This window comes from Tachysurus vachellii, chromosome 6 (genome assembly GCF_030014155.1).
Source record: "Tachysurus vachellii isolate PV-2020 chromosome 6, HZAU_Pvac_v1, whole genome shotgun sequence".
NCBI lineage: Eukaryota > Metazoa > Chordata > Actinopteri > Siluriformes > Bagridae > Tachysurus > Tachysurus vachellii.
The window spans coordinates 26,868,837-26,886,155 of record NC_083465.1 but is presented as its reverse complement, the minus strand read 5'-3'; the positions used below and the strand labels follow the sequence as shown (position 1 = coordinate 26,886,155).

At 40.6% G+C, this 17,319-nt stretch overlaps 1 protein-coding gene across 1 annotated transcript in view; it reads left to right on the top strand.

Moving 5' to 3' along the window:
• Positions 1–17,319, top strand: part of nr3c2 (nuclear receptor subfamily 3, group C, member 2) — a 120,276-nt gene that overhangs the window by 61,028 nt on the left and 41,929 nt on the right. The window contains exon 3 of the mRNA XM_060873132.1: positions 3,649–3,776. Within this exon, the coding sequence (XP_060729115.1) occupies positions 3,649–3,776 (128 nt within the window). The remainder of the gene's footprint in view (positions 1–3,648; positions 3,777–17,319) is intronic.

Sequence of the window (17,319 nt, the reverse complement as noted above, 5' to 3'; positions counted from 1 at the left end):
TCACTGTTTATGTTAAACGTTACGGAACATCTATATACCAAATTAGTTCTTGTTCTCATTTATGTTGAAAAGTGTTGGAGATTCCTCGCATACGTGTTAAACCAACATCTTCATAGAGAAAGCTACAAAACCTATGACATTTATTTGGTATGTTCTTAATCTGGTTTACGTGGAGAATCGATCATACAAGTCGTGGTGAATAAGGCTGTTACTATGGAAACAATAACGTATTCATTCATTCATTCTCTACCGCTTATCCGAACTACCTCGGGTCACGGGGAGCCTGTGCCTATCTCAGGCGTCATAGGGCATCAAGGCAGGATACACCCTGGACAGAGTGCCAACCCATCGCAGGGCACACACACATTCACTCACGCAATCTCACACTACGGACAATTTTCCAGAGATGCCAATCAACCTACCATGCATGTCTTTGGACCGGGGGAGGAAACCGGAGTACCCGGAGGAAACCCCCGAGGCGAGGTGTGAGGCGAACGTGCTAACCACTAAGCCACCGTGCCCCCCTACAGTAACGTCTTAGAAATGTAAACCATTCAGTCGGCTACGTTGTTCGTAGTAGCTGCTGTTCTAGGAAACGGATCAACACCTTCTGACCAATCAGAATCGAGAATCCAACAGCATGACCCCAAACTTTTTAACGTTGAGAGCAAAAAGCAAATTTTGGAAGTACGATCTAACAATCAATCCCACAGTATGAATTTTATTTTCTGACCAAAGAACTGAGATTCCAGCAGCGCTGTGGTAGGAAAAAGCATTAATCTTTTAATAAAGCTTTTGATTCCTAATAGCGGAGCTGCGGCAGAGGAATACAACACTCTCATTAGTCATTTCCTCGAGATGAGAGTTGATTAGCTTGCCAGCTCTGAGAGGGTGACTTTGAGCTCGGAGGCGATGCCACACTTCTGCGCGCTCACGCTATGTCAGGTTTCTCTGTCTGACTTAATCGGATTTCTGCCGAGTCAGCCCGACTATTTGAAGCGCACGCCTCGGGTTTTTTTTCTTCTCCTTTTGACTGTTTTGATTGCATTTGGAGGGCACACGATGAAAACCTTCCTGTCACTTTTTCATTTTTTTTCTCTCTGTAGCTGTTTTGTTATTCTGTATTACTCTCCATGCGCCGGTCCCAAACAGCCGGTGGTTTGTCGTTTGTCGTGGGCATAACTTGATTGTTGTAGAGCGGTGGGGTGCAGAGGGGAGCGGTGGGGTGCAAAGCGGAGCAGAGGGGTGCAGAGGGGAGCGGTCAGAGCCGTTGTTCAGTTCGGAGCTCGTCTCAGAGGAACACCTCTAAAAACCTCATGATCTGGAGCAAAATGACGAAGCATACGTTGTGAGTCACTGACATATGCTGCACTCTTTTGGGTGCCGAGGAACAGTGGGAGAAAGACATTACATCCACATACACACACACACACACACACACACTTCACAGCACACACTTTCTCCATGGGGGGATTCAAAGAGTATGCAATAAATAATAAATAAGCCGCTTACTTTGTTTGCTGTCTAGTCAGACTCGAGGTTAACCACAAAGCATTGGTTAAGTCAGTGCGGTTCAATCTACGATATTACTTCACACATTGGTCAGTACAGCTGTCCACACTAATTGCCTGAATAAAGAAAACTGCTTTCCTTTTTCCACCGTAACTTTGTATGGCTTCATATTTCAATGTTTCAAGTTTCAGTTAAGGTCAAACTCACAGTGCTTCAATCCACCATACGGTCAGCAGTCAAGAATTTAGCTGATATACAAAAATAATCCTAAACACTTACTGTTTTCCAATATCCCAATAACGGCATATCTCAAAGTTTTATTCAACGCAGCGATACGTCAGATTTAATAGTTTTATTTATTAAATCGTCGCTGTCGGGCGGAAACCTCGTATGTAAAAATTTGGTCAATTTCATATTTTTTCACATATCGATGCTATTGGTCAGTCCCCACGTGGGTCTGTTATTTTTACAAGTTATTAACCAATCTAAAGCAGTCTTGAAAATAGCTTGAGCGCAAATCTCATAAATCTCACACTTCAACTGTCCACCTCTTCCTCACTCCGCGGGAGAGCTTCGCGGCATATTTCTCCTTAATAAGAGTCGCAACGAATCAACACGTCTTCTGAGGTAAATGTCTTCAAAACACTGGGCTCAAAGAAAAAAAATCTTGACCCCCGCTAGTTCTGGTGCTCGTCTGAGGACAGGAATTTAGCGCAAGACAATCCACTGCAACGCAGACTAAACCCTGTGCACTGCAGATAAGGTACGGCGTTTTTTTTATTTCCTGAAAAATAACGGTTTTGGAGATACGAGGATTCCGCCCGACAGCGACGAAATAAAGTCAGGATTGGTAGCTGGAGACGGAAGCGAGTGCAGAAAAAGTGTTTATTTACACTGAGATAAATGAAACACAAAGGCTGTCAGTGCATTCCAGTTATGTCAGAAAGACCCCTGACTCGGAAACTCAGAGCTCCCAGGAGCCTCCCACTCGGAATTACGACTTGATATGTATTTAACACGCACATACGATCTGTTCGCCAAGACCCGAACATGCATAAATGCCATCACAAAGTCGGAATTACAAGCAAATTTTCTTCCATGATCTGAGTTTCAAAATTGTCAGTAAAAGTGTGAACATTTGTTCTCTTTTTCCCAGGACAGACGGGCAAAAAAATGTCCAGACAGGATTTAAATATGATCAGACATTGTATTGTGTTTATATTACTATATTCTGTTAGATTTTATCTATTTATTTTTTCTTGTACAAATTCAAATACATTCAAATTAAATTTCTATAATATATACTTTTTTTTTTTTTTTTACCTTTGACACCCGTTTTTAAACCCTATTCTATTTGTTCCTACTTTTAGAGCCCAGACAGTGGTAACACACTGTCGTACTGGGTGTGATTGTGTTTGAAACAGTTAGAATTCGAATTAGAAATTTGATTTATAAATTCGTTAAAATTTCTGGGATTTCCCTTAAATTTCATCGCTTCATTGTGTCTCTGTATATTTGTATATCTGTAGTGCGATGTCTTTTTTTTATTTCATTTCATATTCCATGGCCATTCAAACTATGTTATAAATGATCCTAGAAGGTCCACAATATTTAATTTGATTCCGCGGACATTAAAAAAATATTGAAAAAATAAATGTAAAATGTGGAAAGAGTGAAACCAAATTTATTTCTTTATTGATTTATTATTTATGTGATGTTAATAGTGTGTCTTTTTCACTGTATTAAAGCTTGCATTCACAGTAACAGTTTCACTATGAAGCCATTTTTAAAAAAAAAAAAACGTATTTATTTTTTTTTTGTCTTCGCTAAACGTCACCAGAAAGAAATCACAAAGTGACACACAACACTGTTATAAAACCTCTGACACTGGAGACTCCTTATTTCTACTAAACCGCTCCTTAGAGAAATATTCACTAGAGCAACAATCAAATATTTTGTCGTTGTTTATTTGCTGTCTTTGTGAATGAACTGTTACTATGGAGACAATAATTATTGTTAAACAAACAAGTGAATTAATAGGAACCCTTTCTAGTCAATCACATGAGGTCAGTGGTTTGTTATGACTAAATGAAGTGTTTTGTGTTGTGTGTGTGTGTGTGTGTATTCTCATCACAGCGCTCCTTTAAGACACTCATCCTCCACGGCTAAGGTGTGTTTGGTGTGCGGGGACGAGGCGTCCGGGTGCCACTACGGCGTCGTCACCTGCGGCAGCTGCAAAGTCTTCTTCAAGAGAGCGGTGGAAGGTACCGGCACTCGCATCCAGCCCGTTTTGCACTTAGCTGCTTTAATTTAGGACGTGATTATGTACGGTTTTGGAAGGTTTTAGCGAGCCAGAAACTAGGATTATTTTAGCACGTTATGGGGATTTGTAGTAACGCTGCCAAGGTAGTGTTTACACATGAAACCAGGGTAGCATGAAGACGCAGCATCCAGTCTATAAACAACTCAGTGTCCATTAGCAGCAGCAGGTAATTAGCAAGTCTGTGGAGTCAAACGCAGTATGTTCCTGGTTTTATCCAATCACCTGTTAGAAATCTCTCTCTCTCTCTCTCTCTCTCTCACTCATTTTCTACTGCTTATCCGAACTACCTCGAGTCACAGGGAGCCTGTGCCTATCTCAGGCGTCATCGGGCATCAAGGCAGGCTACACCCTGGACAGAGTGCCAACCCATCGCAGGGCACACACACACACACACACTCTCATTCACTCACGCACTCACACACTACGGACAATTTTCCAGAGATGCCAATCAACCTACCATGCATGTCTTTGGACCGGGGGAGGAAACCGGAGTACCTGGATGAAACCCCCGAGGCAGGGGGAGAACATGCAAACTCCAGACACACAAGGCGGAGGCGGGAATCGAACCCCCAACCCTGGAGGTGTGAGGCGAACGTGCTAACCACTAAGCCACCGTGCCCCCCCTGTTAGAAATCTGTCTAAGTAATATCTAATATCTGGATTTTACACTCAGGAGGTTTTTTATTACCAGGTGGCTTAAATAAATACTTGGTCCAGAGGAGTTTTTTTTTTTATTTTCTCCTGAAACACGGTTTTCTGTCTCAGCTTCAGGATCTTGATACTTGGATGCAAGTATTTTGATTTTAGAACAATAAAGACTTAATTTGTTGTTTAAAAAAACAGATCAGATGATTTAATCATTCATTCATCTACAGCTTTTGTCTGTGATGCAGAAGCAAAGCGACTTATCAAAACAGTAATAGTTGTGTTTATTAAAGACGGTAAGGACAGGATACGAGTCGAGGAAATCGTTTATGTACAGCGAGATAAATTAAACTCAAAGTCTCTGCGTTCAGGTTATGTCGGAAACTCAGAGCTTGGGAAGGAAAATCTTGAGTATCCCATTCATAATTCAGACTCGGTGCTGCCGTTCAACTCGGATCTTTCCAACATGCACGTGAACGGCACCACAATGTCGGAATTACGAGCAGGGATTTTCTTCCCCTTTTTCCTGGATATTAAAATGCAGCAAAGCGACAAATCCAAACAAGCAGCTGGAATGTTTTCTCAGAACAATTCTATGGAAATTCTTTAAATTCCTACCTGCAGTTGATTTTGTTTACTGTTAACATACAAAAAATGAAAAGGAAAACTTAGAAGAATAACTGCGCCTACAGTTGATCCCTGTCGGGATTCAAGATTTGATTTGTTACGTATAAAATTATATCCGGTAGCCAACTTGCAGTGAAATGAAAATCCCGGCATGAGCCTCTTTAGACTATGGATAGAAATAATCGTGATTTAAAAATAGAATGAATAGAAATATGAAGTATAATGTTAGATAGAGTAAAAGTACAGCATGTGCTCTTATTAAACTTGTATTATGAAGACGTTACGAGGAAAAATAAAGCATGCGAAGATGTAGTATATTTCTGTGGTATCTCTGGTGATTGTATGGCGCTTAGGAACGAAGAAATTTAAGAAAGAAAAAAAAAATGAAAATGAACAAAATATACAGTAAGCACACAAATAATCATTTGAAACATCCTGCTTATTTAAATCTTCCTCTTTACCTCTTCTAAATGAATCGATTTCATTCATTCATTCATCTTCTACCGCTTATCCGAACTACCTCGGGTCACGGGGAGCCTGTGCCTATCTCAGGCGTCATCGGGCATCAAGGCAGGATACACCCTGGACTGAGTGCCAATCCATCGCAGGGCACACACACACTCTCATTCACTCACGCAATCACACACTACGGACAATTTTCCAGAGATGCCAATCAACCTACCATGCATGTCTTTGGACCGGGGGAGGAAACCGGAGTACCCGGAGGAAACCCCCGAGGCAGGGGGAGAACATGCAAACTCCACACACACAAGGTGGAGGTGGGAATCGAACCCCAAACCCTGGAGGTGTGAGGCGAACGTGGTAACCACTAAGCCACCGTGCCCCCCATCGATTTAATTTTAACGTTTTATTTCATTAGCACATGTAGATAAACATCCAAAGGGTATGCAAACTTTTGCACTCAGCTCTATGTGTTAAAGAGATTCAGTAAAGCGAGACAAGATTATATGCTGTAAGAGACCAGAACCTCAAACTAAACCAGAGAAAAATTGCCGGACCGTTCCAGTCTCCAGAGGAAATAAAACAAAAAAACAAGATGCTGACTCAGCGTTCAGAGCAGCCCGATCTGCACAGAGCAGAAACTCACAGCCTGAGAGCAAAAGAGCTCGGAAACTGTCTGAAACAAACTGCGGAAAAAAAAACACGTTTTTATAGACATAAACATTTCAAAGCGGTGATACCTACATAAAAATCTGTCCATGTTGAAAGTGCTTTATTATTATTTATTTATTTATTTATTTATTTTTTCGCTGGATTAATAATTCAGCACAGGTTGCGTCTCTCACACATCCTACAGCCTGACACATTTACTTTAATTCTGCTTTCGTTTCTTATTTTCTTTTCACGTCTAGCAAATTTACCGGAGCAGCATTAGCTCTAAAAGCACAAAGGAGATGTTACAGTAGCTTGTTGTCGCAGTTCTCGGCTCCATGGTGGACGTTTCACGTTTTGTCTTTTCAATTTGTTTGTTTTTTTTATTCGTGCTGTTGCCAGGTACCCGATCACGATCGTGGCTTTGGTGCACATTTCGGTGTTTTCCTCGCTCTTACACGCCCACGTCGACGCAGGACGCAGGATTGTTAATGAGCTGATTAGCCGGATTATGTTAGTTCACTTCTTTTGTTTGCTGCATGGAAGTAATAAGAGTCGTTCCAAATGAACAGGAGGACTCGTGATGCACGCCCGAGCTTAGCGGAAAAACATAAAAAGAGTGCAAATATTATTTTCAACCGTTTATTTTTTTTTAAAGACCTGATTCACTCACAGATGTGCGGTGTTAATGTAGAGCCTGTAGCTGATCCCATGCTAAGACCATTTCTCTTCCGTCCTGTTTCTATTTTAAGCATTGAGTTTAGAACTGCTTTAGGCTCTGTATCATGACTCGGCACAATCATGTAGGCCACGTTACATTACCACAGAGTTTAATCACACCAGATGTACTTTTAGCTGTAAAGAAACAAATATACACCTCGTAGATGCCTAAATCTGTCTCAGTAGGGATGAGTCGAATCAAAAGGCTTGATTATGATTCTTTTGAATCTTTGAAAATGACTCTTTGAAAACGATTCCGAAAATAACTCTTTGAAAACGACTCTTTCGAAAATGACGTTCTACCAGACGATCTATGTTTTTGTCACAGTATTAGGAATAACGAATGCCTTAGCAGAGCCTTTCACAATGCAATGCAAGCTCACTTTCCAAAAGTATGTGCACCCCTGATCATCATGTATCTGTATGTAATTCTTCTCCAAACTGTTGCCATCATATAGAATGTTGGATCATAAGGAATATCATAATAGAAACATTTTGGATCATATCGAATATCTTAATATACTTTTCGAATTTCCATTCACTGGAATTAAGAGGATCGGGCACTGTTCCAGCATAATAATGCCACCGTGCACAAAGTTAGATACGGTTAGAGTGAAACGTTTGGAGTGAAAGAACTCGATGAATCTGACTCTGATCTCACTAATCCAGTGGAAAACCTTCCCAGAAGAGCAGATTGGAGGTTAGAATATCAGCAGTGAGATGTTCAGAAAGCCCTGTGTGATGGTCATATGTCCACCAATATTAAAACATAAACGCTCCTGAACATTAAATACAACTACGACTTTATAAAATGTTCTTTGTTTTTATTTAATAAAAAAAAAAATAAATAAAAATTGCCAAATTGCTATTGTCTCTCCAGCGTGGTAACCGCTGGGGGTGTCTTATCTTAACACTCTCTGTCTTTGATTATCTTCATCTAACATCACAACCTACACACAGTTCTACACAAAGATGTCTAAAAACCTAAGCTTTCGCCTCCTTTTCACTGAGGCACAGCTCTAACCTACAACTCTGCAAGCACTTTACTCCTGAGAGATAAGCCTGCACAACCTGGATTTTAGAACCCGCCTCTGAAGCCACCGGCAGCTCGTGGAAACATTGTGTTGTACCGTAACACAGCTAATACAGGTGCCCCTGTGGTGTGTAGTGCTGTGGGTGGACTTTAGGGTTATTCTGGTTGAAGTATTTCTTTAAGAGGAAGCGCCGAGCCCATCGCATGCTATAGTGTAGGAGGAGATATAGTTCAGTGTGTGTGTGTGTGTGTGTGTGTGTGTGTGTGTGTCTGTTTCCCTACCTTACCTGACCCCAGCCTAGTTACAGAAAGATAGAGCAAGAGAGAAAAAGGGAGAAAGAGAAAGAGAGAGAGAGAGAGAGAGAGAGAGAGAGAGAGCTAGGGGAGGAGTGTGAAGGAAACGAAGTGAGAGATGGGGGAAGGACGACCAGATGACAGAAATAGATAAGAGAAGGGTAAAAGAGAGGAGAACGGACGAGCGCGAGAGGCACAGTGCAGAACGAGGGATGTGGGGACGACAGAGAAACAGCACAAGTGTTAATACAGCAGGGAAATAACACGGCACCGCACTTCGTTTGTGCCTGACGTGGCCTCATTCCATGGCAAGAGAGAGAGAGAGAGAGAGAGAGAGAGAGAGAGAGAACTAGCAACACAGAAAGAGAGAGCAAGAGAAAGAGAGAAAGTCAGAGAGAAAAAAACGAGAACAAGAGAGAAAGAGAGAGAGAAGAAGGGAGATAGAGGAAAGCAAGAGAGAGCGCAAGACATTTTTTTTCTCCCTTGCTAGATTTCTCTGTCTTTCTCTTTCTATCTCTCTCTCACTTTTCTCTAGCAAGGGGAAGAGAGAAAAACGAGAGAGAGAGGGAGAGAGAGAGAGAGAGAAATCTAGCAAGGGAGAAAAAAAATGTCTTGCACTCTCTCTTGCTTTCCTCTATCTCCCTTCTTCTCACTCTTTCTCTCTTGTTCTCGTTTTTGCAAAAGAAAGTGAGAAAGGGAGAGAGAGAAAAACAAGAGCAAAATCCAGACAGAAATAGAGAACGAGAGAGAGAAAGAGACAGAGACGGAGAGCACGAGAAAAAGGAACAGTAAGAGAGAGAGAGAGAGAGAGAGAGAGAGAGAGAGAGAGAGAGAGAAAGAGAGAGATCTTTTGCTGCCCCAGAGGCAAACGCTCCTCTCCTCATTAAGCACTTCTGGCCTAGACACAGTGGAAAAGCAGACATTGAAAAAGATCTGTTCCTTTTTGTTTATGTACATTTAATGCAATTACACCCAGGGGAGGAAATAGCAGCTTTCTGAATCTCTACCTGGAGAGAAGAAGATGCAGTTGTTCGACTGCTGAGTAAGATTATTCAAATGACTCAAAGTTTTCAGCACTTGCAAACGTAAAAGCTGAAAAAGGGAAAAGGGGGAAATTAGATAGCTAGTCTGTATGTCAGCTGTGATATTCAGAAGCCTGTGCTATGGCGTTATGGAGAGAAACACATTTCTCACGTCATCATGTTATTAATAACTTCATTGTATCCGCTCTGTGGCATTACAGACAGCTATGTGGCATTACCGACAGCTCCATATGATCTAGGTTAGGACACAGACAGGTCAATGCTGTCAAAGTTCCAGTGTTGTGGATTGCTCTGTTTTTACAGTGTGTCATTGCGCAGAGCTCAGTGCTGTCAGTCTTCTAAAGACATCTCAGTTAGGGGCGAGTGCATGACATTGCTGTTATGACATTATGGAAATATTGGGGTTCTTCACGGTTAGTTGTTTTTACAGGCAGCTGGACATTATGGCATGTTAGCTGGGGCACTGCACTGTGTTTAGCTTTTTGTATTGTTATGTTATGGACTTATGGACAGGTCTATGTCATCCATGTTATGTCATTATTTTTTAGGTCATTGTGTTCTGCTCTGTCTCATTCCCGTTATGTCATTATGTTCACATCTGTGTCATCTACGTTATGTCATTGTGTTCAGCTCTGTGTCATCCATGTTGTCATTGTGTTCAACTCTGTGTCAGTCAGGTTATATCATTGTGATCAGGGCTGTCTATAGATTAGTGTCATTCACATTATGTCATTGTGTTCAGCTCTGGGTCAGTCAGGTTGTATCATTGTGATCAGGTCTGTGCCATCCACGCTACGTCATTGTCTTCAGATTAGTGTCATTCACGTTATGTCATTGTCTTCAGCTCTTTGTCATTCACGTTGTGTCATTGTGTTCCGCCCTGTGTCATCCACTTTATGCCATTGTCTTCAGCTCTTTGTCATTCACGTTGTGTCATTGTGTTCAGCTCTGTGTCATCCACTTTGTCATTGTCTTCAGCTCTGTCATTCACGTTATGTCATTGTGTTCAGGTCTGTGTCATCCACGTTGTGTCATTGTGTTCAGCTCTGTGTCATCCACTTTATGTCATTGTCTTCAGCTTAGTGTCATTCACGTTATGTCATTGTGTTCAGCTTAGTGTCAGTCAGGTTATATCATTGTGATCAGGTCTGTGTGATCCTTGTTATGTCATTGTCTTCAGCTTAGTGTCATTCACGTTATGTCATTGGGTTCAGGTCTGTGTCATCCACGTTATGTCATTGTCTTCAGCTCTGTGTCATCCACTTTATGTCATTGTCTTCAGCTTAGTGTCATTCACGTTATGTCATTGTGTTCAGCTCTGTGTCAGTCAGGTTATATCATTGTGATCAGGTCTGTGTGATCCTTGTTATGTCATTGTCTTCAGCTTAGTGTCATTCACGTTAGGTCATTGTGATCGGGTCTGTGTCATCGACTTTATGTCATTGTGTTCAGCTCTGTGTCATCGACTTTATGTCATTGTGTTCAGCTCTGTGTCATCCATGTTGTCATTGTGTTCGGCTCTGTTTTAGTCAGGTTATATCATTGTGATCAGGTCTGTGTCATCCATGTTATGTCATTGTGTTCCGCTCTGTGTCATCCACGTTATGTCATTGTGTTCAGTAATGTGCCATCTACATTATGTCATTGTGTTCAGCTCTGTGTCATCCATGTTATGTCATTGTGTTCCACTCTGTCATTCAAGTTATGTCATTGTCTTAGGCCTGTTGTCATTATGTTTATCATGGTGTCATGCTTAGCACTATGTCATCCATGTTACGAGGTTACGCTTATCACTGTGTCATCGGTGTCACTGCATTGTGCTTAGCTTTATTTCAACCAAGCTATAGGGTTATGCTTATGTCATCAATATGTCATCCTTGTCAAACCATTATGCTTCACAATGTCACCCACGAACAGTGCATTAATCTGAGCACTACAGTATATCCTCCATGCCATTACAGTACATTATCTCATCCATGTTCTAGAGCTATACTTTACTCTTTGTCTTCCACGTTATTCCATATCATATTTATTCCATGTCATTAACATCATGGCATTATTATTAAGTGCCACATTAATTACATTATGGGTTTGTGGATAGATTTTTTAATGTGGTATGTGGTTGCTAGTACACTACTGTGTGTGTGTGTGTGTGTGTGTATGTGTGTGATGTTCGTGATTTAGTGAAGTGTATACTGAATGGTCTTTCTGTGCTGATGTTCAGCTGTGGACCAAAATAGCATCCGTTCCTTCATAATGACAAAGCTTTATGGAATTTGGCTGCTGCTGTAGACAAGGCCTTTCAAATGGAGCAAGCTTGAGCTGTAGGGCTTTAGCTCTTATTAGGATTTATTAAGTGAACAGAGAAGGAAATGTCAGAAAATGTTGTACGTTTTAGTTTACAAATCACTATCCGGTCAAGCATGTGGTCAACTTTGGGGTTATAGTTAGTGTTAGTATAAATTTGGGTGCAATTTAAGGATAGGGCATGTGTGTGTTTGTGTGTGTGTGTTTTGACACATGGTGGTACACGGCAAGAACTTCACAAAGGAATAAGACAAAGCCATCAAGCCTTTTCGCAGTTTCTCTGGCATCGACATGCTTTTGATTCATCGGCTGGCTCCGTCTCTAGCCCAACTCCCTAACCACAGATAGGCAGTTTGTTGATAGACTCCAGCTTGGCCCTGTAAATATCTCCATATAGATTTTCCTTTTTTTTAAGTGCTTGATGCATGCATATTATCGCCATAAAATCTTATCGCCAGCTTGGCACAGTGCCGCACTTAATGATATTTAATGTCAGATTTAGTGAGTGGTTGTTCAAAAAGTTTTACTGTGTGCAGTAAAGAAAACCCTGTTACCGGAGGTGTGGTAGAGCTGACACATAGCCAGGGAAAGGTAACCAAAATACTGATGGAAATCACTCTGCTCAGGCCGAGTCATTTAAGGACAAAGGCTTCTCTATTTCAGCATGACAGGCAGATTTTTCTACCAATCAAGCACCGGGATTTTGTTAAACGAAAGATTTGCAGGAACGGATATGTTACAAAAAAAAGTTTATTTAATGTGTTAAAGATCTACCTGCTTTTTAATCAAATAATAATAGTTTCTTTAATACCTTTTATGACCTCATGGAATTCCCCCTGCATCGCATCGCTCGTTTCTTTCCCAATATCCACGGGCTGTTGCTAGAGTATGATTGGCACAAATATAAAGAAGGTAAAGATGACGTGTAATACGACACGCATCACAAGCAAACCTATCCTCGGTTGACCTCTGCATGTTCGCTTTCAACGCCGGCGCTTTAAATATCTGCCATCTCTTCCTCCTTCTGGGTGATGATGCCTTTGTTCTTTGACACTAATGCAAAATGCAGGAGCGCTCCGTGGATACGACGTTTGCGGCTAAGCAAATGGCGCAGGAGAGTATCTGATCTTGCGGATCTGCGCTTTCACAGTTAATACCTTTTCTGGGACGTGGGCAGGCCGCCTTGACGTGTTTATAGTGTTGATAAAATGGCCTTTGTCTGGGCTTGTTGATAGACTGTCCTGAAGCCATATCATTCCATCTGAGTAACCACAGCAACCCATTTCGGGATATCGAGCTGGAAAATCGAGGCCAGTTATAGTGAGAAGGAGCCGTCTGTGAGGGAGCAGCTGATTTTATTTTCGACTCAGCACTGCATCCACACGCATTTAAAAGTTGGTTATCCTGCTAAAGTGGTGTTTTACAACATGAAAATTTACCACCACCGGATTATTTCCAGTCTATTGATTCTATAGATGAAAATACGTACCCCCCCGTTGCACTAAATAAAAACATGTAGATTGCTGTTCAAAGACAGGGCAACATTAAATCTATAAAGAACGACATGAAATAATTAATCCTATAAATCATTCTAAAAAGTCCTGGAGAGGCCAAGAAAAGATTTTTTGTTTTTTTTTATCTTAACTGGAGGGACTGAATTTTACTGGGGTTTTTTTTATAACCTCACTTTCAACCTAAACTTTACGCTTTCTGGCACTGTCAGAGATAAAAGGTGCAATTTTAAGCGCGAGTAATAAGGGTGGAAGCTCGAATGCTTCAAAACCACTTTGGAAATTACCTTCATGTTCATCATCATCATCATCATCATCATCATCATGACCAGGATTATAAATAGTGATAGGGGCAGTGATGGTTTAAGTGGTTAAGGCTCTGAGTTGAGGATCAGAGGATCATGGATCAAGCCCCAACACTGCAAAGCTGCCAATGCCAAGGCCCTTAACCCTTTCTGTTCCAGGGGCTCTGACACCAGAATCCAAAGTTGGGTTATCAAACGTGAGATTTGAGGAAAGATGGATTATACCCAGGACTCAGAGTGTTGCTGCTGTAATCATAAAGACTCTCTTAGTGATTATTGCAGGACTTGAGGTATATTTACTATATATTTTCTGATAGTAGTTATAAGTTATTCAGTAGTTGGGTGACAGTTGAACATGTAGGATGGACTTTGAGTCTCAGTTACACGCAATTATAACTTTAAGGAACTTTTTCCAGACATTTTTATAAGCGATATCGGTTTGAGTCAATACAGCTGGTACGGTATACGGTAACAGTGTTCCTCTAGAAACAGGCTGAACTTAGTACATTATACAGTACTACATAAAAAAAACAACAACTAATATGTCCAGTATTAAAGAAGCAGTATTATGTTTAGGTACAGTGGCTAGCAAGTTTGTGTCAGACCTCAATGGTCTAGAGATCGAGTCTGCACATTCTCCTCATACTTTAGTCAATTCATTAAGCTTTTATTCAGTCATTTCCACCGTATATAGCTGACGCAGTACATAGTGAAATGAAACAAGGTTCCTCCTGGACCATGGTGTTACATAAAACAACTTTAGTTTCAGGGGTTTCCTTCCTTCTGGTACGCTGCTTTTTTTCCCTAGTAGAAAAACATGCATTGGAGGTTGATTTGTTTTTCCAAATTGTCCTTACTGTGTGAGTGTGTGTGAGATTGTACCCTGAGATGGTGTTGGCACGCTGACTAGGCTCCCTGTGACCCCATGTACCCTCTTTTCTGCTGCAAATACAATTAAATAAATAACACATTGCCGGTTGAGGTCAGTATTGAGAGCAAAAATATGACACTAGTAATTAAGTAATCGAATGCATTTTATGCAAAATATTGTACATTAAATAAATACATTTATGTTTAAATATGATTCATGAAATAAATATATTTATTCTAAAAACAATTAGTTAAATAAATACATTTATTTTTAAACATAATTCATGAAATAAATATTTTTTTATGAAAAACAAAATACAATTAATTAATTAAATACATTTCTTTTTTTTATATATTTCATGAAATAAATATATTTATTTAAAAAACAATTAATTCAATAAATAGATTTCTTTTTAAATCTAATTCATTAAATCAATATATTTATTAAAAAACAATTAATTACAGAAATACATTTAATTGATTTGATCAAATCTACTTAACATAAGCGATGAAAATAAATAAAAATTGGCATTCATGCCAATTAAAAGCAAACAATTCCGTGACCTCAGTTTAGCATCATGGGTTGTGTTGACTTAGTTAAAGTTGTGTGTGTTATGTGTGACACAATCTTCAGTGCTCATATTGAACGGGCTTTTTCTTCTCAACCTGTGTATTGTAATGATTTAGGATTTCACTCTCATCTGTTGTTACCCAAAATATGACAGGATTCCTTTAGAGTCTCAAGCTTTCTCCATCATTAAAGATGTCTGGGAAAATGTGATGCTCTCTGTTGATGAAAGTGCTTTAGAAATAACACGAAAAACCGCTGAGGTAAATTGAAAAAAGCAAAATGGGCCAATTGGAGAAAAATGTCTAGGTTCTTCTGAAAGACTTCTTCAGGAAATTTCTAGCATCCCAAATGACAGAAATGTCCTGTAGACTCTTGACTAGTGAAAGATTCAAATAAACTAGTCTAAAATGAGCAAAGTAGAGTGAAATGGTGTTGAGTTTGTAATTCGGTGGCTTTTAAGTGCTCGTGAATGCTTATTCTGTTCAAAGAGGCTTCATGTGAAAGTCGTTACGGAGCCATCATGGGAGCCTCCGCCACTCGGTCCAGCAACAACATCGATTAGAGTGAGACGCCATGACTCAGCTGGAAGTGTACTGAATGGATCTAGCATATGTGGTCGAGGAAATAATTTCACATGCCCTCGCAGTCCAGCTGCAGCGTTGTCATGTCAATGTGCCACGCCGCCGCTAATGGCTAACGCTAATCCCGGGAGTGCGCCGTACTTGCCAGTTAAAATCTAGGTCAGAAATACAGCACCGCTAGCATGAAAACAGTCCTGAAGCACTAAAAAATGGTGTCCCAAAAGAACCTTGTAGATTAGATTTGTCACATGAAGACCTTCAACTCTTTCGGTTCATTGTATTTAGATAGTTGACTTGGCTAATGTGTCCTAGCTGCTAACTTACTAGGATAACTTTTGCTAGCTATCGGACATTACTTGGCTGTTGTTTGACTTTTGGTTAGCTAAGTTGTACAGGATGCTAATAGGTAGCTAACCATGTTATTTCACGCATTGATGTTTTGTGAAACCTTTTATAATAAGCCATCTTTGCTTACATTTGGCTTACAATGTCCATTATTTATTCATTTATTTATTTGTTTGTTTTGGTTTTTATTGTTGTTTGTCTTTTTGTGTGTGTGTGTGTTTTTTTTTTTTTTTTCATTTTACTTTGATTCCCTTAGGATTAAAAGACCTAAATAACAAAATCTAAAAAAATATAAAGAATTAAAGTTTCATTAAATATAAACTTATTTGCATTGTCTTGCAAGTATTTATTTGCAAGTCTCAAATATGTGACTTTTTTAATGATCGTTCAGGTCATTAATTAATAATTCAGAGGAAAATGATTAGAATTTTTTTTCACTATGAATAAAACCCAAGCTGGTTAGAACTCGATCAGTGCGTTTGTAAATGGTTTAAAGTGTGTATATGCACACGTGTGTTTCCTGCCTGTAGAAGATGGAGGGTGAGCTGTTACGGGGCAGGCTGAGGTGGAAATAAATGTGAGGTTGTGAGTGTGGAATGATGTGTGATGAAGCACGGTGCTCTGCAGTGCTGGGGGTCTCCCATGGGGATCTCTGATTAATGTCAGAGCTGACAGGCTGAGTTGTGCACCTGAGTGTGTCCCTTCGTGCAATGACATAACCAGCTAAAAGTATCCGCTGACTCGACACACACACACACGCACACACACACACACACATGCACACACACAAGCTAGTCAGAAAGATGGAACACGGCAGAAGCCATGCAACAGATAATGAATGTGTGATTTTTGTGATAAATAAGGTAGAAGATGACGTGGTGTGTGTGAGTGTGTGTGTGTGTGTGTGTGTGTGAGTGTGTGTATATTTATGAACCTCAGTGATTTTGTTAAAAGGGTGGAGTTTTGTGGAACAAATACATCTTTTAGAATAATTTTGTGTACTCTTGGGTGTTACTGCGATGTCCAAACATTTTCTTTAACAACCCAAAAGTGTGACAGTATTTTCAGTATTTTAGCCTTCAGGAAATGAAACACTTCACAGGAATGAACCACTCTGAGGCACATGTGGTTATGGGATCAACAATCAACAACCCGGGTGATGTGAGGAAGAGGAGTTGAATGGTTTCTCTCTCTCTCTCACTCATTTTATATCGCTTATCCGAACTACCTCGGGTCACGGGGAGCCTGTGCCTATCTCAGGCGTCATTGGGCATCAAGGCAGGATACACCCTGGACGGAGTGCCAACCCATCACAGGGCACACACACACACACTCTCATTCACTCACACACTCACACACTACGGACAATTTTCCAGAGATGCCAATCAACCTACCATGCATGTCTTTGGACCGCAGGAGGAAACCGGAGTACCCGGAGGAAACCCCCGAGGCACAGGGAGAACATGCAAACTCCACACACACAAGGCGGAGTTGGGAATCGAACCCCCAACCCTGGAGG